The sequence below is a fragment of the Brachypodium distachyon genome, chromosome 1 (assembly GCF_000005505.3).
Source record: "Brachypodium distachyon strain Bd21 chromosome 1, Brachypodium_distachyon_v3.0, whole genome shotgun sequence".
Lineage (NCBI taxonomy): Eukaryota > Viridiplantae > Streptophyta > Magnoliopsida > Poales > Poaceae > Brachypodium > Brachypodium distachyon.
The window spans coordinates 46356261-46379148 of NC_016131.3; the positions used below are offsets into that span (position 1 = coordinate 46356261).

The window sequence follows — 22888 nt, forward strand, 5'->3', positions numbered from 1 at the left end:
AGCAAATGGGGAAAGGGCGGAGTGATGCAGGACCGAACGACATGGGATGTACGGAAAGGTGGAACGTGTGAGGACAGAGTGCTTTAGGACGTCGAGTCCCGCGAATTGGGGACAGGAGATGTACCTGTCCTGTGGTTCGGTTCCCACGTCAGAAGTTACAAGCTAGAACAGGAAGCGTGAGCCCTATAAAGAACTAGTCGGAATCGCGAGGAGATCTGACGGCAGCGGATGTACATTCCAGTGAACGTACAGGCCAAACTGCATTCCCTTCCCAACTATTAATTATTAATTATGAAAAGAATATTTACGCCATACGGATATGATGGCGCATGGTGTATACGGATGGTGCTTAAAGAAAAGCCGTCTGATTATAGTAAAGTACGATTATATGCATCAATAAGTCACGTACTGGGTTAGGCAGGATTTAAACCAATAGGATGTTTCATGCTAGCCCAATATCTCTCTTATTAAATCTCAACCCGTTAGATATAAGATCCAATGGTCAGAATAATTGAGGTGATGTGGATCAACGTGGAGGCTCCCCTCGATATCCCTCATATTGTTAATAACTCATCCTACTTGAGGAAAAATGTTGATCACTCTAAATGGGTTGAGCTTATTGCTCCTTAATATTCTCATGATTCACAATGATAAAGAAGAAAAAATAAAGTTGAGAGGTGGTAATATATTGGTCGTCCAACGGTGTATATCTTTGACACCGTACAAATAAAATTAGATCATGACAAATGAAGCTAGCTTGCTGCTTAATATTCTCACTTCGTGATACAGATTATGACGATGGAGCTACGCTTATACTCCAGTACGTAATATTCTTATGTTCATGAAGAAACACGAAAAATAACCTGAGAGGTCGTAGAGTGTTGATTATTGATTCTCTAAAGGAGATTAACGCTAACCACAACATATTCCGCATAGGTGGATCTTAGAACAATTTGATTCCATGCATCTAAGAATGTGCCTCCATTTTTCAGTAGAGATGTGACATGGCTTTTTTACAAAAAAAATAATCCCACAGTAACATGTCTGGAGTAGATTAGGTTCCGCTTTTAAGCAGTCTGCTACGTGCATGAAAGACGTGGCAGACATGTCTCTTCGTCAAAAAAAAAAACCGTAACAACCATGTTTCCTCGTCAAAAAAAAAAAGATGTGGCAGTTATTTGCGCATGTTAGAGGTTTCCAACGTAATGTGTGTTTGTACCTCAACGTGTTTGAGGGGAGAACGTGAACGTTTTCCACGCAGTTTGACCTCAAATCTAACGGTCAGAACAATTTTGATGATGGATCAACGTGGAGTCTTTTTTCGATATTCCTCATATTGCTTTTAGTATATAATAAATTTTGCGCAAGTGACAGGTAAATGATAGAACTCATACAAAATCTGACTCACACAAAGATCAGTCTTGGTTACCAAACTACCAAAGAACTCGTAAATGAGCAAATGAGCAACTGATAAAGTGTCGAATATCAAACGTGTGGAATAACCACAAATCATGTAATGTTCACGAGCCAAAGAGAAAAAAAAAATCAAATGATGTTCTTGTTCACCAATATCTTACCCTTTCCTCTTCTTTATTTCTCAGATGTGAACACACAAGTACATAACGTTTGGAGAAGAGGTAAGTTCACATTACCTCTAAACTTATACTCCCTCCGAGCGGTATTATTTGTCTCAAATTTGCCCAAATACGGATGTATCTATGTGTAAAAACGTCTAGATACATGTAATATTTCGACAATAATTCCGGCCGGAGAGAGTATCAAAGTTCAGATTACAACCCATAACTCCACTTTGTTTTAAAGTACCCCTAAATTATGAAAACATGTTCGCCGGGTTGATTAGTTTTGACCCTGATTTTGGCTAACGTGGCACCACGTCATCCCCGCGGTGTCGTCGGCTGCTAAACTTGGTGCCCATGATTGGAGGTATCAAAAACATTTCCGAAAATTTGCACATACTAATGTTCTTGTCTCCATGTGCTTATAAATTTCCATTGAGATGACATTTTTATGCTTGAGAGAAAAATCAGCACAAAACTAGTTTTTTACACAAGATGGAAAACTATATACATTTATGTGTCTAATTGTTTTTACACTTTTTAACATTTCAAGAGCGAGCTCTCCCCGATGAAGGTAGATTTCATTGGAGTTTTCGAACATTTTCGCTCCATCGAGCGTGGTAGCTGGAAGAAAAAAGATAGGTTGCACCAGATTAGAAGGCGAACACCGCACGCGGGGTCCGATTTTGTAGTTCGGATCATAGGCAGGGGCGTAGGCAGGAACGAAATATAGGGAGGACCAAAATAAAAAGATGATTTATCAGGAGGGCCAAGGCAATAAAGCTCATATAATGTAATTGCAAAGATTATACAGTGACTTAAGTAGAAATACGAAATCATAAGCGGGGCCAGGGCCAGGGCGTTCCTAGTCCTGTCTCCGCCACTGATCATAGGTTTGCTAAATTGTGTTGTGCTGAACTTATCTTATAATCTGCTCTTGAAAATTACACACGAACGGGAAAAACAATTAGCTAGTCAAACACGAAAAAAATTCCAAAAACCGGGGTAAAAATTCCCAATTTGTTGGGTTTTGCCTTCTTGTTGTGTTGGTACAATTTGGATTTCCTGACTTAAAGTTAGTGACTTTATGGTCACTGGCAGGTGGGGCCGGATCCACATGTCAGTGACTGTAAAGTCACTGACTTTAAGTCAGGTGATCTCTCTCCGTGTTGGTAAAGCTTAGAGGAACAAAACAGTCCAAGACGGACTTGGATCCCCTGACTTAAAAGTGTGACTTTATAACACGTGGATCCGACCCCACCTACAATAAATTCACTGAATTTAATCTTTTAAGTCATGGGGCCTTGCAAGGCACACCTTACCCTAACCACTTGCTTTTGCGCACCACGACAAACAACAATTGAAAACTCCACTTTCTTTCTGGTTGCCATCTCCCTTGGTTTGCCCCACAAGCCTGCCAGCCCCGCCGCAGCACAGGCGCCGCCGCCATGGCGTCCTCATCATCCTGGTCGCCGGGCGCAACCCTCGACGGGCCCATCCGCGCCCGATCTCTCAGCACCTGCGCAGCAAGCGACGACGACGACGTCTCGCGCTCGTTGGCACAGCCCGAGCGGGTCGTCTCGCGGCTGCGCACCCAGGAAACCCTGCGGGCCCTCTGCAAGAAGTACTCCGTCCCCAACGGCTTCACCCCTGTCCTCGCCGGCGACCTCCCTTCGTCCGCGCCGCCGCCGGCCGGGTCCGTGTGCGTGTACGTGGACGCGCTGGACGCCGGGATGAGCTTTCCGCTCCACCCTTTCTTCGGCACGGTTCTCCACCACTTCGGGATCGCCCCGGGCCAGCTCGCGCCCAACGGCTGGCGCGCCCTGGCCGGGTTCGTCGTGCTCTCCCACTTCGCCCGCGTGGCGCCGTCCCTGGCCGTGTTCCGGTACTTCTTCGCGCTCTGCCCGTGCCGGAACAAGCTCCACTCCCTCCGGGCCAAAGAAGTCGCCGGCCTGCTCTTCGGCCGGTTGAACGCCAAGAACCGGGGGTGGAAGGAGGAGTTCTTCTTCCTGGCGTCGCCGACGGCATGGCCGTGCCCCGTGCAGTGGGGGGAACCTTCCAAGTCCTCCACCTTCGACCCGACGCTCACCATCCCGGAGAAGACCGTGGCGGCCAGCCTGCTGCGTGCTCGCGGCAGTTCCCCGATTGACCTCACCACGTATCTCCACGAGAGCAACCTGGCCGCGGCCAAGATCATCCGGGCATCACCACCGTTCCCAACTCCTCAAGGTGAATTCCGATCTCTGAAAACTACGACATTGCGGAATTCAGAATGCAGCCGTGAGTTTTACTGATCCGTGATTTGTGATTCCTATAAGACAGAGAAGGCAGCCGCGGTCGCGCGCACGTCGGCAGCGAAAGTGGCCGTGATGAGCGAGCAGGACCGCGATTCGCTGTCGTTCGGGAAGAGGAGGAAGTTGGGAGAGGACCCCTCTTGCCCGCCGGGTTTCTCCGCCCTGCGGAAGCCGCCGCCGACAAGCAAAGATGGTGGGAAAGAGCGGTGCGCGCTCCGTCCGCATGGCGGCGGAGACTGGCAGGCGGCGAGGCAGCTGCTGCAGGGCGTCGTCACGCCGTCGCGGGAGCGCGAGCTCGCGGCGTCCAAGCCGGCCGATGTCTTCGCGTCCAGCTACTTTTCACTGCTCCAGGTGAATCCGGATCCACGGGCACAGCGCCATGTATATAATACACGCACGATTTGTCGTTCTGGATAATATTGATCGACGTTGTGGGCGATGCGTTCGCAGACAGCGAACGAGGTGGCCTTCTCGCTGGGCTACGCGCTGGAGCTGGAGGAGAAGCTGAGGGCGCGAGCGCGGGAGGCCGACGAGGTGCAGGCGGAGCTGGGCAGGAAGCTGAAGGCGCGGGAGCGGCGCGCCGCGGAGGAGGCGGACGCGCTCCGGGCGGAGCTGCGCGAGGCGAAGGCGGAGCTCGAGCAGGCCAAGGGGGACGCGGACTGGGCCAAGAAGGCGGCCGCGGCCGCGGCGGCGCGGGAGGTCTCGGCGGCCAGGGAGCACGCGCGCGCGCTGGCGGAGCGGGAGCTGCACGGGTACGCGCGCGGCATGGGGGACATGAAGCGCGCCGCGCTGCGCCGGTACCCGCGCCTCGACCCGGCGCGGCTCGTTGTGCCCATCCACGGGCCGCCTTAAGCTCCGTCGTCTCGCGCGCCCGCCGGCGCCGATGATGCCGCCTCACGTCCACAGGTTGATTTAACGGATGCGCCGCGAGGTTTTACTCCACTATCTTCGGATGTTTTAGGCGTGGTCGCTCTTCTGTGGGATCATGGCAACCTGTCTGTCGTGTGATTGCATGGATGCTAATGTTGTGCTATTTTGCATCAGATTAAGAAAACGGCACCGGGAACAGGATGCTACATGAACTATTTCACTTACCCGTGTTTGTGTGCTAACTATTCCTACAACGTATCACCACTCCATTGTTTCAAATGCATCCGTGTTTATACTAGCTAAATATATAAAGATCTGAGTTGGTGGTCGTGAGTTCGCTACAACAAGACTATCCTTAATGGCTACGAACTCGTCTAATTGCGACTCATTTTATATGTATCACGATCTTTTGGCTATTTTTGATTTGTTCGGATGACTTTCAAGATAAAAAAAATTCAAAAATAATATTTTGAGATAATTATTATTTATTAGAAATTTAAAAAATATGAGTCACGGATTCTTAAATCTCGTAGCAAAACACGGACATTTAGATAGTACTGGCTAAATACACGTGTTTTGCTACCTGAATCAATGTTGTTGTTTTGCAACAAGTTGTTAAAGGCTCTTTTATGTTTCTAAAATTTGTGCTGAATAATAATCATCTCAATCCAATCAATTGTACTAAAACGCTGTTAACCATCTCTTCCCCGAGTCCGGCCATGGGACGGGGAGGGGGAGAGCTAATAGGTCAGGTCGGATCCGCCGTGTATGCCCACGACAGACATGTGAGGCTCAGTTGTCGGAATCCCGTCAAGTTCACTAACCCGTGTGTTTTGGACTTGGTGTTACATTTTGCCCAAATAGTGGTGACGCAATGGTTAAATTAGTGACAACTGTGTTTCTGTGAGACAATCGGCTAGAAAAAGTGTGGTTTTCTAAAATTTACTCGAAGAAAAAGCAGTCGCCGCGCTTTCTTTTTCGCTGGTTCGTCGGCCACACATGCCGCAACAACGAGAGCTTGCAGATTGGCCGGCACTATATTTGGCAACGCTTAACAAGCGGCGCAAATCCACACGTACGGCCCGCGCGAGTGCCTCGAGACGCCATTGGCGCTCCACGAAGGTCGGGGGGACGCATGCGCGCGCGACGCCCACCGCACGGCGTCCCGGCTATAAGACGGCCGTGGCGCCATCGCCATGCCATTCCACGGAGAGAGGAGGCAGGCACAGCCAGGCAGCGCTTGCCCCCGCCCTCCCTCCGCCCATCCCAACAAGGCCTCCCCCCTCGCGGGTGAGCGCCGGCGCCACCTCCACATCCCCGACCTGCCTCTAGGCTGACTACTGTTGCTACCTCTAAATAAGACAAATAATAATCAGCCATGGCGTCCATCTCCCTCGAGGAGGTCCGCAACGAGACCGTCGACCTGGTACGTGCCCAGTTAATCGCATTGCATTGCAAATTTTGCAATTCTTTCTTCGTTTTGATTTTGATGTGTTGTGCAGTCGACGGTCCCGGTGGAGGAGGTCTTCAAGACGCTGAAATGCGACCGGAAGGGGCTGACGGAGGCGGAGGGGGCCAACAGGCTGAAGCTGTTCGGGCCCAACAAGCTGGAGGAGAAGAAGGACAGCAAGCTCCTCAAGTTCCTGGGCTTCATGTGGAACCCGCTGTCGTGGGTCATGGAGATCGCCGCCATCATGGCCATCGCGCTCGCCAACGGCGGCGGCAGGCCGCCCGACTGGCAGGACTTCGTCGGCATCGTCTCCCTCCTCTTCATCAACTCCACCATCAGCTACATCGAGGAGGCCAACGCCGGGGACGCCGCGGCCGCGCTCATGGCCGGCCTCGCGCCCAAGACCAAGCTGCTCAGGGACGGCCGCTGGGAGGAGCAGGACGCGGCCATCCTCGTCCCTGGTGACATCGTCAGCATCAAGCTCGGTGACATCATCCCTGCTGACGCCAGGCTGCTCGAGGGTGACGCGCTTAAGATCGACCAGTCGGCGCTAACGGGCGAGTCAATGCCGGTCAACAAGTACGCCGGGCAGGAGGTGTTCTCGGGCTCCACGGTGAAGCAGGGCGAGATCGAGGCCGTCGTCATCGCCACGGGCGTGCACACCTTCTTCGGCAAGGCGGCGCACCTCGTGGACAGCACCAACAATGTCGGCCACTTCCAGCAGGTGCTCACGGCCATCGGCAACTTCTGCATCATCTCCATCGCCGCCGGGATGCTGGTGGAGATCCTGGTCATGTACCCGATCCAGCACCGCGCGTACCGGGACGGCATCGACAACCTCCTGGTGCTGCTCATCGGCGGGATCCCCATCGCCATGCCCACCGTGCTGTCCGTCACCATGGCCATCGGCTCGCACCGGCTGTCGCAGCAGGGCGCCATCACCAAGCGCATGACGGCCATCGAGGAGATGGCCGGCATGGACGTGCTCTGCAGCGACAAGACCGGCACGCTCACGCTCAACAAGCTCACCGTCGACAAGTCCCTCATCGAGGTCTGCTCCAAGAGCGTCGACAAGGACATGGTGCTCCTCTACGCCGCCCGCGCGTCCCGCGTCGAGAACCAGGACGCCATCGACACCTGCATCGTCAACATGCTCGCCGACCCCAAGGAGGCCCGCGCCGGCATCCAGGAGGTCCACTTCCTCCCCTTCAACCCCGTGGACAAGCGCACGGCCATCACCTACATCGACGGCAACGGCGACTGGCACAGGGTCAGCAAGGGCGCGCCCGAGCAGATCATCGAGCTCTGCAACATGGCACCGGAGGCCGAGAAGAAGGTGCACGCGTCGATCGACCAGTACGCCGACCGCGGCCTCCGGTCGCTTGGCGTGTCGTACCAGCAGGTCCCGGAGAAGAACAAGGAGAGCGCCGGGGAGCCGTGGCAGTTCATCGGGCTGCTCCCGCTGTTCGACCCTCCTAGGCACGACAGCGCCGAGACCATCCGCCGCGCGCTCCACCTGGGCGTGAACGTCAAGATGATCACGGGCGACCAGCTCGCCATCGGCAAGGAGACCGGCCGGCGGCTCGGCATGGGCACCAACATGTACCCGTCCACGGCGCTCCTGGGCGACAAGAACAGCCCCGTGAACGGGCTCCCCATCGACGAGCTCATCGAGAAGGCCGACGGGTTCGCGGGGGTGTTCCCGGAGCACAAGTACGAGATCGTGAAGCGGCTGCAGGACAAGAAGCACATCGTGGGCATGACGGGGGACGGCGTGAACGACGCGCCGGCGCTGAAGAAGGCCGACATCGGCATCGCCGTGGACGACGCGACGGACGCGGCCCGGAGCGCGTCGGACATCGTGCTGACGGAGCCCGGCCTGAGCGTGATCGTGTCGGCCGTGCTCACCAGCCGGGCCATCTTCCAGCGGATGAAGAACTACACCATCTACGCCGTGTCCATCACGATCCGGATCGTGCTGGGGTTCCTGCTGGTGGCGCTCATCTGGAAGTTCGACTTCGCGCCATTCATGGTGCTCATCATCGCCATCCTCAACGACGGCACCATCATGACGATCTCCAAGGACCGCGTGAAGCCGTCGCCGACGCCGGACTCGTGGAAGCTCAACGAGATCTTCGCCACGGGGGTGGTCCTGGGCACTTACATGGCGCTGGTCACCGTGCTCTTCTTCTACCTGGCGCACGACACGGACATCTTCACGGAGACGTTCGGGGTGCGGCCGATCAGGGACAACGACAGGGAGCTCATGGCGGCGCTGTACCTCCAGGTGAGCATCATCAGCCAGGCGCTCATCTTCGTGACGCGGTCGAGGAGCTGGTCCTTCGTGGAGCGGCCGGGGTTCCTCTTGCTCTTCGCCTTCTTCGCGGCGCAGCTGGTGGCCACGGCCATCGCTGTGTACGCCGACTGGGACTTCTGCGGGATGCAGGGGATCGGGTGGTCGTGGGGCGGCGCCATCTGGGCGTTCAGCGTCGCCACCTACATCCCGCTGGACGTGCTCAAGTTCATCATCCGCTACTCGCTCAGCGGCAAAGGCTGGGACAACGTCCAGAACAAGGCAAGCACGCGTGATCACAGCTTCCATGAGATAGATAGATACTAACAAGAGTCTTGAGATCGGGCGCTTGATCTTGATTGATTTCTCTCATTTTTTGTTGTTGGCCGTACCTCCCAGTGAGACGTTTCTTGCGGGTATGTATGTTTGTTGCATGGTCCCTTAATTGGCGCTGCAGACGGCGTTCACCAACAAGAAGGACTACGGGAAAGGGGAGCGGGAGGCGAAGTGGGCGGTGGACCAGAGGACGCTCCATGGGCTCAACCAGCCGGCAGCCTCCGACATCCTCAACACCAAGGAGGAGCTCTCCGCCATCGCCGAGCAGGCCGCCAAGCGCGCCGAGGTCGCCAGGCTCCGGGAGCTGCACACGCTCAAGGGACACGTCGAGTCGGTGGTCAAGCAGAAGGGGATCGACATCGACACCATTCAGCAGAGCTACACCGTCTGATCGATGATGATCCACTTTAGCGGTGGCGGTCGCCGGTCGGGTAGGGATTTGAAAGGAGGGTGGTTTCGGTCGGGTAATTCGTTGATCGTCTTTGTGTGGTTGGAAGAGCAGCTTGTACTACCTATTTATGCATCTCTCTCTGAACTTGCTGCATATGTGTTTTCTTCTGCTCTGTATCCATCCGTAATACAATTGTGCGGGAATGGTGCGTTTGCATGAGCAGATTGTCTTCGCTTTTTTTGCCCTTTCTCTGACAGCTACTTTGAGTTTTCAGCTATGAAACAAACTGCTCTCAAATCTCTCCTGGCATTTCATGTCCCCAAATTGGCGAATAATTTTGTGAATAATGGAAGATGCTACTGATTTGAATCTATCCTACAAAACTCATGACCTCATGTCCTGGAGATTTACTAGGAGATGATACAAGTACAGAAATGAGGAAATGATACAAAACAGACTCCGAAGTGATACTCAAATAATCGTACCCACGCATCATCTGCAGTTTAGTAGCCCTAAACATGGTACACATTTGCGGCTTAACAAAGATACAATCTGAAGCTTTTGAAATGCTCCTTGGAACACCAGACTCAGTATCCTGTTTTTACTATTTGGGGCGCACTTGGTGTGGAACGGACCGAGGATGGCTTCAGGTTTCCATATGCGGTACCCCTTCAAATATGACTCCTGCCATCCTCCCTGGTCACTAATTCATGCTCAAACTTCTAGGCTCTTCCTCAGATCAATCCCATATAAAGCATGACATGTTTGAATGACATAATGGTATTCATTTTGAAGCCTTGATCGTCTTCCAGCAAGTGAACTCAGAAGGTATCATGTTTTCATCACCAGAAATCGCAGCTTTGGCAGTCAGCTTTCCAACTAAACCATGGTACAGAAGGCCCCTGGCGCCAAGACCGCCAACTAGCCAAAAGGCACAATTGCTCCTCGTGCCTATTACGTCATTTAAACAACCCAAAAGTGGCAGAGAACCATTAGCTGTCAATGGAGGCATGGCTCTTATCCCAGCCCTTGCTCGTATATAATCCCATTTACTGATTCCTGGATATACAGCAGAAGCTTTTGGGAGAAGCTCTTCCATTGCAGTAGCAGCTTCTTCATCAGATACAGTTGAAGCATGATTGTCAGACTTCCATTGCCAAGTTGACCCAACAGAAACAGTACGGGGACCTTGGAATGCCAGCCATGCATCAGATAAGATTGAAGGACTCTGACTACCATATTTTTCTCTGCGGGAAATAAATGCAACAATGAGATAGTTTCAACTGCTGTTGCAACAAGTTAAAACTCACAGAAGCACCTTACACTGTGTCTGATGGCAGCTGGAATTCAGCAATAACTCCTCTGCAGGTTCTAAGAGGCAGCTTATTTGCGAGTTCCGGAAGTGAACTAGCATTGGCTCCAAGGCAGATGATCACGGAATCATAGTCTCCTGCTCATGTTTAATAGGGTCTTTAGGCATAAAAGAAGTTGATGCTGTAATACAGATACAGTTGCTAACAGAAAAGGTTGATACTGAAAACAGTTACTTCCGTGGGGCCGTACAAGAGTTCAATTTTAACATTTTCCTTAACAGGGGCTGCTGAACTGATAAGTTGTAAACTGAGAAGACATCATCTATTTCAGTTTAAATTGCATCCAAAATATAAAGGACAATATTTCAAAATCTTAAGTTCATGTAGTAAAGTATTATTTCTTGCTTTCTTGGGAGATTGTCAGAGGGTACCTGACAGTTGTTGTAGGTTATCAATACGTTTGTGGTACATATTGAACTCCCTTTCTTCACTAGGTGATGTAGATGCTTCGTCAGCCATATTTTGGCATGCAAGGAACAATGCCTGCAGAAACACAAGAATTAAAGTGTCTCAACATATCAAGAATATAAGATGGCAGACAATTAATGATGAAACAAAGCATGAAAGTGTGCAGCACCTGTAAATATTTCTTAGGGTTGATGTTCAGTGCTAGTGGCATATAAACTGCAAACTTGAGTGGCACACATAAGCCGGGGATCAAATGTTGTGCAGCATCCGAATCTAGAACTTGGAGGCTGCAACTCTGGAGGCAACTCTGACTCTGAGCATTCTAACTTGAATAGGTTGAAGCAATCAAAATCACGCACCAGAAAACACAAAAATAAGCACCTGAGCTTAGCTTCGCAATCTCAATCCAGCAGTACCTCTAGCAATATGTCAGCAGCCTTCTCCGTTGTAGGTGGACGCAAAATTCCCCTACTCAGCAAAAGTATCCAGATCAAATTATCAATAGGTCAAACATGAACAAAAGCAAAGAGTAAAAAAATGCTCTCTACAAGGAACAAATGATTGCCTTCTCCAGATAAGGGCCTCATCTTCACTAGTCCCATCTGATCCGGTGGCTCCATTCGCTTGCTCTGCGCTGCGTAGGAGATCCATACACTCTTTCCAGAATTCAGCTCCTCTCCAGAGAAGCTTCACTGCAGTTAAACCAGGAATTCATGTGTCTACCAAACATAGGCTGGATGCAAATTTGTGTTCGGGTAGCATAAGACATAAGCACTAAGCACTAAGCAGAGCAAAATCAAGTGGAACCACGGACTGAAATGCTTGCGAATTACGATGATGGAGAAGGAGACCTTTGGGCGAGTACGGATGGAGAAGCCCTCCCGAGACTCCAGAGGCGCCTCCGCCTACGCCGTTCTCGTCGTAAACGTCCACAGTCACACGGGAATTCTTCGGGCTATGCTGCAACCAGTTACCAGACAGCGTCGGTTCAGAGGAAGCTCGGTCCCTGTGACAAGAAGCGAGGCCAGAGCCGGAGGGAGAGGAGAAGATTACCTTGAGGAGGTGCCACGCGACGGAGAGCCCCGCGAAGCCAGCGCCGAGGACCGCGTAGCGGAGAGGGCGGCCGCCGTTGCCGTGACACCCCGCCGGCGAGGACGATGACGCGGCTGAGGATGTGACGGCTCTTCTGGAACACGAGCCGAGGGTCGGGAGTAGACGGGGCCAGGGAGGGAGAGAGGACGGGAGCCGTGGGCAGCGTGGCGGCGGCATGGAGGAAACGGCGGCTCCTGCTTCTCCGGATAGAAGACGGCGGGCGGTGGGAGGCGGCGCAACACTCGGCCCGAAGAGTAATACTCCAGTGTGGGTTGGGCTAAGGCCTGGCCGCCAAACGAAGGAGAGCGATATTGGCCGTTTCGGGCTTGGAGAGCGATAAACAGTTGCCAGTTTGGATAATTCGGAATTTCGGAGAAACAAAGCTCACCATTTCAGTTTCTTTTGAAACAAGAATAGTTTGAAACAAGAATAGTTTTAAAACATAATATGTATACATGCAAAAAAAGTAGAACAGCATGACTTATTTCAGCTGTAAAAGATACTTTACACATGTAAGCTGTACTCCCTCCGTTTCTAAATATTTAGAAACAGAGGACATGACAATTTTGTGTATGTATAATTCCACAACATACTACTCGTAGAATAATAAATACGGGTAGTACTCATCTAAAGTATAACTGGGCATGGGTGGCCCGGCCCGAAGCCCAACGTCCCAGGCCGGGCTCGGACCTTAGTTTTCAGTCCCAAGCCCGGCCCAAAGACCCAAAAAAAGCACGAAATGACAAAAACAGGTATATTTTAGGAAAAATAGATATAAAAATCATTTATTTATTTCGAAAATAATTATTTTAATGTTTAAATGGCATATTTTCAGGGTTTCGAGCCAGGCCGGGCTCAGACTTCAGGTTTGACCGTCTGGTTTTATGAAGCCCGGCCCGAACCTGGCCCGGCCCGAGGTTTGCCCAGTATAATCTAAAGGTTGAGACTAGGTTATCTCAAAGCACCCAGCATGATCCTATACAGACAACAAATAACGTTCTGGCACGACAGAAAATACCATAACCAGACTTTACATCGATAATAGCATCTAGGCAAACCGATACAGAGCTTCACGCAAACTGCCGTTAGCAAGTGATGTACAGTAACAAAGTGCATATCCCAACTTACAATGCTGTAAAAGGCCTGCCTGCAATTTCACCATAGCAAAACACCAATATGTGCCCTAGAACCTAATGTAATTCAGCCACACTTGCAACTCCGGCATGTTTCTCCGTTACCTCATCATGTTCCTCCATTTATCCTTCAAGTCCACCTACAAGATACAGCCGGTTACTACATGAAGTTTAGTAAACAAAAGAACTTCAAAATTCAAATACTCACCGCTGTTCTACCAATAAAAACATCGGGATTGTGGATCAAAATATCCTTCCAGTTGCTGCTACCAAACCTTCACGAGACACAAATAGGGAGAAGCGGTAAGAATCATACAAGAAAATAGCAGAAACTGCTTTGAGGCACAACTTAAACAGCAATTGTGTAGAATGAGGAGGAGTTATCTAATAATGAATTCCAACAGGAAAACAAAAGACATACTGATCCACACCCTTCCTTAATGTTTCTTCTTCTACCGAGCTCCACTTCCTTGCCCTTCTACGCTTAGCTTTATTATCTGCCAGTTGCAAAGGAGAAACTTGGTTTCTCCTTGGGCTAGGCAAATGTGGTATATGTGATTGAGATCTTGAACCCTCAGGATCAAGCGAGTCTTCCCACTGCAAGCAAGCTTTTTTTGAGCGAAATCACCAAAATCTACTGTTGGGCTTATACTATGAACCTATCCTACATACTAAGAAAAGCCCCCTAGAGGCCAAAGCACTCAAATCACACTTCTATTCTAATTTACTTCTTCAAATGTACACTGCTAGTCGGCACGCAAGGAGAAAGCTGGAAAACATGTTTTAGTAAGGATTATTCATCATTCTAAATTAAGGACCTACCTGAATTCAGCTAAATCTCTAGAACAACAAGTACCAACACCTAATTGCTGTACTTCCATTAGATACTCTTCTGTCATGGATAAAAAGGCAGCTTATAGAATTTTCTAACATGGTATCCAGTTTCCTCAGGAAGCACCAGAAGGGACAACAGCAGTTGACAGTAGCAACATGGAAAGCAATTCATATTCAGAACATACAAAAATAACCATATAGAAAATATATATTCGTAAGAAAGAAATACAAACAAATAAATAGTACTCCCTCCGATCCATAAAAGTGTCACCTATTTTGTACTAATTTAGTACAAATTTTGTACTGAGTGGGTGACACTTTTTATGGATCAAAGGGAGTAGTATTTAAGACATTCATTGACATGATAAGGGCAATGTGCCAATGTCATAGCATAGTTTCTTTCAGTTCTTAAATATGACAAAGACGGACTGCAGTTTTCTCAAGTTCACTTTAGTTGATTAAAGTGAATGAAACATGTACCATCCTGAAAAGGCATTAAATAAATTATATACACAAAGAAAACTCACCTGAAAAGTCCGTGCTGTAGAGTTCCAATCCATAAGGCTGGATAGTGTGCCTTTCCTCGATGCCTCACCTTGATTATTAAGAGCACTTGGACCAGCAGCAGCACTACAACTCGCTGCCTGATTATTGACTTCTTCAGCATTGATATCAACTGCCTTATCCATCCTTGCAGCCAACACCTCATCTGCAGCTGCTTTTGCAGCTGGTAGTGGATCTTCGACGGCACTATGAAGGTCGGCACAGCTTGATTTTAGGGCATCTAAAACCTTATGAACTTCAGGCGTCGAAATTGGATTTACATTAGAGGTAGGTTCTTCAAGTCTGCTCAAAATTTCACGAGCTCTTTCTTCCCCAGCTGTAAGTTCCATTATTGTGTCATCAATTATTGACAGATAACAATCTTGTACACAATAGGATCTGAATGCACTAGCATAAAATAATTCCAGCTGCCATTTGAAACATAGGAGTGCTGCGCAGACAGGAACAGGCCCAACAAACAGGAATCCTAAACTACTATACCAAGGTGCATAAATAATAATAAATGCACAAAATCAACTGGAAACAAAACTGTAGTTCAAGCAAAATGTACTGGAAACTAATGAAGTGTGGGGCAACAATTAATTTTACTAGGAAACTAAAAAGACTTGAAAGTAAGTACTAAGGACATATATGATATAGATTGATCTATAATGTAAAGAAAGTTGCAGAAAGAGGATCTACAAACAAAACCTTCATGGATCTTTTTTTAAAGCACCATAGGGGAGGAAGGCCCAACTGAACGATATCAATTATAAAAGGGGCCCAAGGCAAAGGAGTTCATACAGAAAAGGGAGCACCGAAAAAAAGCGACCGCCTAGGGCAGGCATGCGAGCGAGAGCAACGCCAGCGCCAGAGCAGGAGGTCCTCAGCGATGGCGTGGACCACCGCACAAGAGGAAGGAGACCATTCCTTGAACACCTTTGGGTTCTGGCTGTGCCAGATGTTCTACAATTCACTGCCTCATTATTTACTTCTTTACCATTGATATCAACTGCCTTATCCATCCTTGCAGCCAACACCTAAATGGCCCAGTCTTGTGGAACATATTCAACTCCTAACAGTTACAAATATAACATTCTGTCCATTTAAGTCCCTAAGCTAGATGAACATGTCCCCTAAATTCTTGTCCGGCTTTCCTTTTTCGAATAATAAAAAACAGAAGAAAATCCCGATGCTATTCTATTTCCATAAACTAAAGCATTGCCACATGTAAAGCAAGTGAGGCTCAAATCATAACACGACAGTGCAGAGAGGCAATGTTTCTAACATGAAAACAAAACAGCCTTAATATGAAATTATAGCCTACCACCTGCAAGAAACTACCAAGAGTGCATGATGTTTACACATGAATTTTAGTTGCTGTTGAATGTAAGCCATAATTCTTGTCTCAAATTTGCCCAAAAATGCATGTATATCCCTAAAATGCGTCCAGATACATGTAATATTTTGACAATAATTATGGAACAGAGGGAGTACAACACAATATCTAGCTTCACTATCATGGCAAAATAACAAAATATTTAGAGCTTCTATCTCCAGTTGAAACTTCTGATTGACCAAATTCTAAGCAGTTTCAGTTTAAGATACTCCTAGAAGACAGGGATTCTCTCTCCATCCACCCTTCTGGAATCAAAAGGCAAAAACATAAACATGCGGGCAACTTTTAAAAATCCCACTTAATCACAATACTTCTTCTCTGAATCCAATCCAATACAATGCTGCACCGAATACATATGGATGGCCATAATAGAATCCTCACCAAGCATGCGGTACTTGGCGCGGATGGATTCCTCCGCGGCGCGCCACGTCTCCACAGCGCCGTCCCCAACAATCCGCTCGGCCGCAACCTCCAGCTGCGATGGGCCGATTGCGGCCCACTCGGCCACTAGGAGCTCCCTGACCCGCTCCTCCGCCGCGGCCCGGCCGCCCCACAGCCCCCTCAGCACGGACTGCGAGAAGGCGTTCCCGACGGCGGCCTCGAACTGGTCCGCGACGGCGACGGCCTCGGGGGAGACGAGCGCGGGGTCCCCGCCCTCATCGACCGCGCGGCGCGCGCGGCCGTCGGGGCGCGCGAAGAGGGCACCCGCGGCGGCGTCGAAGTCGGGCGCGGAGGCGGCGAGGAATGCGGCGACGGCGAGGTGGGCGGCGGCGATGGCGGGCGCGGGGGTGGGTAGGGATGCGAGGAGCTGGAGGGTGTCGAGCGCGGCCGGGGAGACGGGGTCGGAGCCGAGGCGTCGGAGGAGCACGGAGCGGAGGAGGCGCCGGGTGGGGCGCGAGGGGAAGGGGAGCTCCGCGAGGAGCGCGTTGGCCGCCGCGGCCGGGGTGGAGGGGTCCCCCACGACGTGGTCCAGGATCAGGGACGCGTCCGCCGGCGTCAGGCGCGGCATCTCCGCCGCCGTTCCGGGCGCGGGTTTGAGAGGGGAAGAGCGGGGAAGCGAAGCGGACGGTGGTTCAATGCCCCAAGCGGACGTTTGGGTTTCAATACCTCGGTTCAGACTTCAGACTTTCAGAGACATCCACCGTAAAATGAGCAAAGTACGGGTTTCAGAGAAGTACTCACCTCAGTTCCATAATTTTTGTTAAAATATTACATGTATTTAGATATTTTTTAGAAACAGATACATTCATTTTTGTCAAATTTGATAAAAATTATGAAACAGAGAAAGTAATATCGTAAGTTCACAGAATCTCGACTTCAGAAATTAAAGCATCACGAAGTTGAAATGATGGAGAAAGTATCAGCCTATCACCATGTAAATTTCAGCGCAACATGTTACAGCAAAGTCACTAAAGATAACCTGGGGAACATTGTTGTAGAGAGAAGCACATTTCCGTGCCGAATGTGCGTTTCCCAGCCCCCGTATCTTCCAAGTACAAGGTGCTAAAGCCCTTTTCTAGCTTGAGCAGCTGGCATAAAAGACCTGTTGTACCTCTTCATAACTTCATGCACCTGAGAGCTAGTAAGAGGACACAAGCACAAACTGCATTTGTTACAGGCTTTCTGGACATCGATCGCAGGCAGTAAACAAGGCTCTGTGTAGACCACGAGCCGTATACAACAGATCTCCACCAGCTGTTTGCCATAACACCTCATGTACATGCTCTTACAAATTTTGCCTTTCGCGTTTTGGAAAGCACCACAGCAGGTGTCAAGCAACCCTCTCCATCCTCGTCAGCTCTACATTTGCACCTTATTCATGTACAGAGTTAAGGGCATCTATTTCTGCGGTTGTGTCTTCGTAGGGGAAGCCGCCATGGCCCGTAGCCTCTTGACAACCTCCGTGAAGCTCGGCCTCTCTGACGGCTCAGCCGACCAGCACTGCTCCATCAGCGACCTCCACTGAGGATCGCATGACTCGGGCACTTCAGGTCGCAGGGTGTTATTCACTATCCCGCCTGGTTGTAGTCAGAACAATGTTCAGGAACAAGAGTCGCATTAGATTTAACCAATGAGGCTAGTGCAATGTGAGTTACAGTAGAGGTTACAAGCTTACCTATAATGGCACCATAATGCAAGTCAGCATAAGGCTCTTCACCAGTAAGCAACTCCCACATGACGATTCCAAATGAGAAAACATCGACCTACAAGCAAAGAATGTGAAGATAAATAGGGTAAACATGTCCAAATGCAGATCGGAGGAAGGGAATGTGTGCACTAGGATGAAGGATGCAGCTGGACAAACCTTTTCAGAAACAAGGCTACTGCTGCCATTTAACAACTCAGGAGCCATCCACGGAAGTGTTCCTCGCACTCCACCAGAGATTAGTGTCTGGCATTTAACCTTTGATAAGCCCAAATCACCAACCTACAACACAACATGGTTACTGCAAAACTGAAAGTCTTCATGTCTGCTCTGTGCAAACCAGGTGCAAGAATATTTGTTATTATAATGATTGTCAGAGGTAATTTTGCAAAATATGCAGAAAAGAGGAGACTGAAATAAGAATTGGAGGCCCGCACCTTGCATATAGGGCGTTGGGGATCTCTAAGGTTGACGAGCAGATTATCACTCTTCAAATCAAAGTGTACAATATTCTTCCCATGCAAATATTCCATACCAAACGCAACATCCATCACAATTACTAGACGCCTGCGCCTATCAAATATCCTGCTGACAAAACAAACTGACATTAAAAGTGTCACCATACGAAAAGGATCGTGTATTTGCACTGAACAGTTTACATACTTGTCATGTCTTTGCAATGCTTGTCGAAGCGAACCGTTAGCCATGTACTCAGTTACTGTTGCAACAGATCCACCTGGTCCATCCAGAACAACACCATAAAATGCTACAACATTTGGATGGTGCAAGGATGCAAGCTTGCGAGCTTCATTCCAGAAATCAGTTTTCTACAGGAACAAGAAAAAGTTAGGATGAAACGGACTGATGGCTGAAAAGAAGCGGCAGTAAGTTAAACACAGACCATGCGCTGTTCCTCGGAAGCCTTCCCAGCAAAGCACCGGTCGTTGATTCTCTTTATAGCGACATCGGAACCTCTCCATTTTCCATGGTAAACAGTACCGAAGGTTCCAGAACCCAGTTCGCGCAATTCTTCAAGATCACTGTTCTTTATTATCTGCAATCACAAAGGGGAAAATAATGACGATATATTTTTAGGTGCATATGGAAAGCGCACATATAATCAACTTGTAAATGGTTAACAACCTGAAGGTTATCAATGTCATCTAGAACTGGCACTCCTTGGCTTGTTTTGTCTGACTCTTTGTTCGGTGCATCCTGAACCGAAAAACAAATCGAATCACAACTAATCAAACAACAAAGAGGTATACCAGGGAAGAAAGAAACGTCATCAACCTCAATTTTTGGATCAACTACAGCTCCTTGTGAATCTATGTGATCCCCAGAGAACTCAGCTGGTTTGTCAGGTAAAGGTGACTGAAGAACAGATGCTGCCACACCTTCAGCAACAGCTTGTAATTGACGCTTGATACTTTCTTCTCCATATCCTTTAATAAACAGAAGGAAAAAAAGGAATAATGAAGTTTAGTCCATTTCAGTGCTATAGATAAAATTATATACAATGAAACAGTATACCAAACCAACCTTTGCTTATTTGAGAAGGTTCTGGGTAAATATCCTTGAAAGTAGGGTCTTGAATACGTGAAAGATTGCCTTCTTCTAGGAGTGTGGCAGCATTTGAACTGGTGATTGCAGGAACATGGCCCTCCACATATGGATCTCCAGAAACAACAGGTTCCTTGGCCAACTTGTTTGGTCTTGGGGCTGCTAAAGAAGCATTCCCCACTGCTTTCCAAGGATCCTGGTTTGAGAAAAGAGATTCTGTGTAAGCTGGCTCACGTGTTGCTTCCACACGATCAGTACCAGCAGTAGCCTGCAATACAGCTTGACTAGCAACATTATGAGGAGCAGAAACCAAGTGATTCATCATTTCCCCAGGATGCAGTGGAGGAGGTCCGGCAGGAGCCTGAACACCAGAGTAAGGAGGTCTCACAAGAAACCTTTCACTGGGAACAGGCTGTTCGATGGGTAGACCGAGGTTGTTCGAGACAGGAACATTGAGTAACATATTTGGCTGCTGGATTATCTCAGGGTGGAGATTTTGCACACCAACATTCAAAGAGGGAGGTGGTTGTTCAGTATGTCTCATAAGATTGTCCTCTGGGATAAAAGCAGGAACAGGGAAGGCATTGTTAATGCCCATGTGATACCCTCCAGCTTGAGATTTGTAGATGGAACCACCATCCATATTCACAGGTGGCTTCTCAATTTTCCCATCGTCAATAGCACCATGGGCAATAGCTGATTGTCCTAGCATAGTAAATTCTGGAGGAGCAATAGGACCTAAATGAACTCCTTGCATCAGACCATCGATAGCTCTAACATAATCATGAGGAAGGTCATTGGCATATTCTCTAACTGGATCTGCTACTTGATGATTTGGATTCTTCAATACACTAGCATCAATCCCTTGTCGATTGGTACTGACTCCATTCAACAGAACTTGTGATGGCTGCATATTATGGAAGTGTTGCTGCTGATGTTGGTACATGGAAGCATCTTCAACACGAGCATGTGGAGGATGCCCCACAAATACTCCATTTGAAGTAGGTGCACTAGAAACTGGGAAAGTAACCATGGTGGGTTGAACCAACGCTCCTGCATCTGGTGATGGCATTGCTTGGACTGCAGGTTTTCTGGCATGATGTTTTGGATCAAATTGTGTCATCCCTGCTGTGCTCTCTGTTCTTGGTTCTGCTGTGTAATTAGCAGGAGATCCTGCACTTGCACCTGGACCATGTTGTTTCACTGCATTCTCTTGATGGAGACTGTAAAATACTGGAGTAGCAACATGATTGTTTGCTGCATGAGGATTTCCCTGTTCCTGGATCATGTTATCTGAATGGGCATGTGGCAGTACTTTCTGGCACATCATGCAATCATCATACCTCACTGCAGGCACGGTAGCTGAGCTTACCACCACTGGAATTGTCCCTGAGCTGGTCACCCCTGGCAAACTTACTGTGCTTGTCGCAACCGTTTGGACGGCATATCTCTGTGCATCACTTGTCTGCAAATGCATATGAGGCAAAGGAGGAAGCTGTGAAAGTGGCTGAAGTATCCTGTAATTCGGATCAACTGGAGTTTGTATTGGCCTTGTGGAATGAACATTCTCCAAAACACGTTCTGGACCAGCAGAAACAGGCCTCAAAGTACTGGCTAGGGTAGCAGCGTTCACCATGGAATTTGTTCCCGGAATACTGGGCACATACTGGTTCATTTGAACAGGCATCACATTCGTAGATTGGGATACGCCATGCAGACCAAATTGATGTGCATTGATGTACTGGACTTGTTGTGGCTCTATATACGATTGTTGCATCTGCGACGTATAAGAGGCAACCTGAGGCTGCTGTTGCGGTGCAAAAGAAGCAACTTGAGGCTGCTGTTGCGGCACATAAGAGGCAACTTGAGGCTGCTGTTGCGGCGGCGCATAAGAGGCAACCTGAGGTTGCGGCGGCGCATAAGAGGCAACCTGAGGTTGCGACGGTGCAAAAGAGGCAACCTGAGGTTGCGATGGCGCATAACCAGCAACCTGAGCCGGCTGCTGATGGGGCACGTGAGAGGCGATTTGAGCCAGCTGATGCGACGGCGCATAACCGGCAACTTGATGAGGCTGCAGCGTTGGTGACTCTGTCCCAACAAGGATGGGATTGTGCGCGGGGATGCCCACTGCAGGAGATGAAACCGTGACAGCACTAAATCCTAACGACTCCGGAAAGGCACTATGGTAGTGGCTCACAGCTGAATACAAATATTCAGGTGGAACAGAAGGGGGCGGCACCGTTTGCGGCGACATACCTTCTACAACGGCGGCGTGCTCCGAGGCCTCCGAGTTGTGCGCCGACGACCCAGCGCTGGCGACGCTCTCCTTGCGGCGCATGGCCGCGACGGCCTCCGCGGAGACGCAGTTGATGGCGTCGATGTACCGCTGCCCCGGCTCGTCCACTGCGGCGGCGGTGGCGGCGAGGTGCGAACCGGAGCCGGACGCGGCGGCGTCGGTCCCGGAGGCCGGGAAGAGGAAGACGCGGAGCTTGGCGGAGCCGTCGGGCGCCGCCGCGGCCAGCTTCTCGTACTCCTCCATCATGTTGTCGTAGTCCTCCGGGGCCGAGACGGAAATGAGCGAGTCGAGGTCCTCCCCGGGGAGCTGGTACTTGACGAGCACCCCGCCGGAGCCGGCCTCGTCGACCGCCTCGACCTTCCGCATGAGCTCCCCGAAGGAGGCGGCGCGGGGCACGGAGACGAGCCGCATCTGCCCGCCCACGTACCGCAGCGCCCCGTCCCCCGACCTCGGCGCGATCCGGCCGCCGAAGCTGCACAGCAGCTTCACCTTCCCTGCTGCCCCCGCCTCCTCCTCCCCCGCCGCCGCCGCCGCCGCCGCCGCAGCCCGCGCGCTCGGGCTCCCCGTGTCCCCCGCCCCCGCCACGCCGGCGCTCCTGTTCGCCATCATCGCCGCCGCCGCCCTAACGCTCAGACCTCCGCGTGCGCTCGCCGCGAAATCACGGGATCGGCGGTGGGGAACGGGGGATAAACTCCAACTTCCCTTCTACTAGTTCTCCAGTTCCAGCGCTCCTATCTCCGCGGCTTTGTCCCGTGCTTGCGCGTGGCCGCCGCCGCCGCTGCTGCGTGCTTTATATCGGGCCGAGTGAACCAGTACGGATTGCGAGGAGGAGCAGTGAGAGAGGAACGGGATGATTGACGGGGATGGGTTTGATTCGGCCGGGTGGGGTG

At 50.1% G+C, this 22888-nt stretch overlaps 5 protein-coding genes across 11 annotated transcripts; 2 read left to right on the plus strand and 3 right to left on the minus strand.

Moving 5' to 3' along the window:
* Positions 1-2905: 2905 nt before the first annotated feature.
* Positions 2906-4965, plus strand: LOC100828449. Its single transcript, XM_014897251.2, has 3 exons — positions 2906-3806; positions 3900-4222; positions 4322-4965. Exons 1-3 carry the CDS (start codon positions 3026-3028, stop codon positions 4721-4723), a joined length of 1506 nt encoding a protein of 501 aa, XP_014752737.1. The 5' UTR covers positions 2906-3025; the 3' UTR covers positions 4724-4965.
* Positions 4966-5963: 998 nt separating this feature from the next.
* On the plus strand, positions 5964-9430 carry LOC100829684 (ATPase 6, plasma membrane-type). Of its 2 annotated transcripts, none has more exons than XM_003564157.4 (3): positions 5964-6167; positions 6244-8766; positions 8942-9430. In XM_003564157.4, exons 1-3 carry the CDS (start codon positions 6120-6122, stop codon positions 9209-9211), a joined length of 2841 nt encoding a protein of 946 aa, XP_003564205.1. In that variant the 5' UTR covers positions 5964-6119; the 3' UTR covers positions 9212-9430. The 2 variants fall into 2 exon arrangements, with proteins under 2 accessions (XP_003564205.1, XP_010227956.1); XM_010229654.3 differs by having other exon boundaries at positions 8884-9079.
* Positions 9431-9598: 168 nt separating this feature from the next.
* Positions 9599-12394, minus strand: LOC100828753. Its single transcript, XM_003560959.4, has 8 exons — positions 12046-12394; positions 11844-11952; positions 11558-11684; positions 11409-11460; positions 11162-11314; positions 10956-11067; positions 10535-10661; positions 9599-10458 (listed from the first exon to the last, which is right to left on the minus strand). The coding sequence occupies exons 1-8, from the start codon at positions 12259-12261 to the stop codon at positions 9996-9998; spliced, it is 1359 nt and encodes a 452-aa protein (XP_003561007.1). The 5' UTR covers positions 12262-12394; the 3' UTR covers positions 9599-9995.
* A 641-nt stretch (positions 12395-13035) lies between these two features.
* LOC100830298 lies at positions 13036-17104 on the minus strand. Of its 3 annotated transcripts, none has more exons than XM_024455459.1 (5): positions 16375-17102; positions 14579-14931; positions 13649-13814; positions 13426-13492; positions 13036-13357 (listed from the first exon to the last, which is right to left on the minus strand). In XM_024455459.1, exons 1-4 carry the CDS (start codon positions 17000-17002, stop codon positions 13461-13463), a joined length of 1179 nt encoding a protein of 392 aa, XP_024311227.1. In that variant the 5' UTR covers positions 17003-17102; the 3' UTR covers positions 13036-13357; positions 13426-13460. The 3 variants fall into 3 exon arrangements, 2 of the variants coding, with proteins under 2 accessions (XP_024311227.1, XP_003564207.1); XM_003564159.4 differs by having other exon boundaries at positions 13639-13814; positions 16375-17099; XR_001406545.2 differs by lacking the exon at positions 13649-13814 and having other exon boundaries at positions 16375-17104.
* A 235-nt stretch (positions 17105-17339) lies between these two features.
* LOC100830604 lies at positions 17340-22888 on the minus strand. 4 transcript variants are annotated; one of them, XM_010229655.3, is made up of 10 exons: positions 21959-22884; positions 19682-21829; positions 19433-19584; positions 19283-19354; positions 19041-19193; positions 18803-18966; positions 18577-18724; positions 18299-18421; positions 18110-18197; positions 17340-18011 (listed from the first exon to the last, which is right to left on the minus strand). In XM_010229655.3, the coding sequence occupies exons 1-10, from the start codon at positions 22605-22607 to the stop codon at positions 17833-17835; spliced, it is 3876 nt and encodes a 1291-aa protein (XP_010227957.1). In that variant the 5' UTR covers positions 22608-22884; the 3' UTR covers positions 17340-17832. The 4 variants fall into 4 exon arrangements, with proteins under 4 accessions (XP_010227957.1, XP_014752907.1, XP_014752908.1 ...); XM_014897421.2 differs by having other exon boundaries at positions 19682-22884; XM_014897422.2 differs by lacking the exons at positions 17340-18011; positions 18110-18197 and having other exon boundaries at positions 18322-18464; positions 19682-22888.

Coding starts and splice junctions, on each gene's coding strand:
- LOC100830298 (XM_003564159.4), bottom strand. CDS start 17,002: ATGCCGCGCCTGACGCCGGCGGACGCGTCCCTGATCCTGGACCACGTC. Junction 13,815..14,578: donor CTACAGCACGGACTTTTCAG/GTGAGTTTTCTT, acceptor GCTTGCTTGCAG/TGGGAAGACTCGCTTGATCC. Junction 13,493..13,638: donor TTAAGGAAGGGTGTGGATCA/GTATGTCTTTTG, acceptor TGTCTCGTGAAG/GTTTGGTAGCAGCAACTGGA.
- LOC100829684 (XM_003564157.4), top strand. CDS start 6,120: ATGGCGTCCATCTCCCTCGAGGAGGTCCGCAACGAGACCGTCGACCTG. Junction 6,168..6,243: donor GCAACGAGACCGTCGACCTG/GTACGTGCCCAG, acceptor TGTGTTGTGCAG/TCGACGGTCCCGGTGGAGGA. Junction 8,767..8,941: donor GGGACAACGTCCAGAACAAG/GCAAGCACGCGT, acceptor TTGGCGCTGCAG/ACGGCGTTCACCAACAAGAA.
- LOC100828449 (XM_014897251.2), top strand. CDS start 3,026: ATGGCGTCCTCATCATCCTGGTCGCCGGGCGCAACCCTCGACGGGCCC. Junction 3,807..3,899: donor ACCGTTCCCAACTCCTCAAG/GTGAATTCCGAT, acceptor CCTATAAGACAG/AGAAGGCAGCCGCGGTCGCG. Junction 4,223..4,321: donor GCTACTTTTCACTGCTCCAG/GTGAATCCGGAT, acceptor ATGCGTTCGCAG/ACAGCGAACGAGGTGGCCTT.
- LOC100828753 (XM_003560959.4), bottom strand. CDS start 12,261: ATGCCGCCGCCACGCTGCCCACGGCTCCCGTCCTCTCTCCCTCCCTGG. Junction 11,461..11,557: donor GAGGCCCTTATCTGGAGAAG/GCAATCATTTGT, acceptor TTTGCTGAGTAG/GGGAATTTTGCGTCCACCTA. Junction 10,459..10,534: donor CAGCTGCCATCAGACACAGT/GTAAGGTGCTTC, acceptor TATTTCCCGCAG/AGAAAAATATGGTAGTCAGA.
- LOC100830604 (XM_014897421.2), bottom strand. CDS start 22,607: ATGATGGCGAACAGGAGCGCCGGCGTGGCGGGGGCGGGGGACACGGGG. Junction 18,725..18,802: donor GCATTGCAAAGACATGACAA/GTATGTAAACTG, acceptor TTTTGTCAGCAG/GATATTTGATAGGCGCAGGC. Junction 18,422..18,576: donor CCCAACGCCCTATATGCAAG/GTGCGGGCCTCC, acceptor GTTGTGTTGTAG/GTTGGTGATTTGGGCTTATC.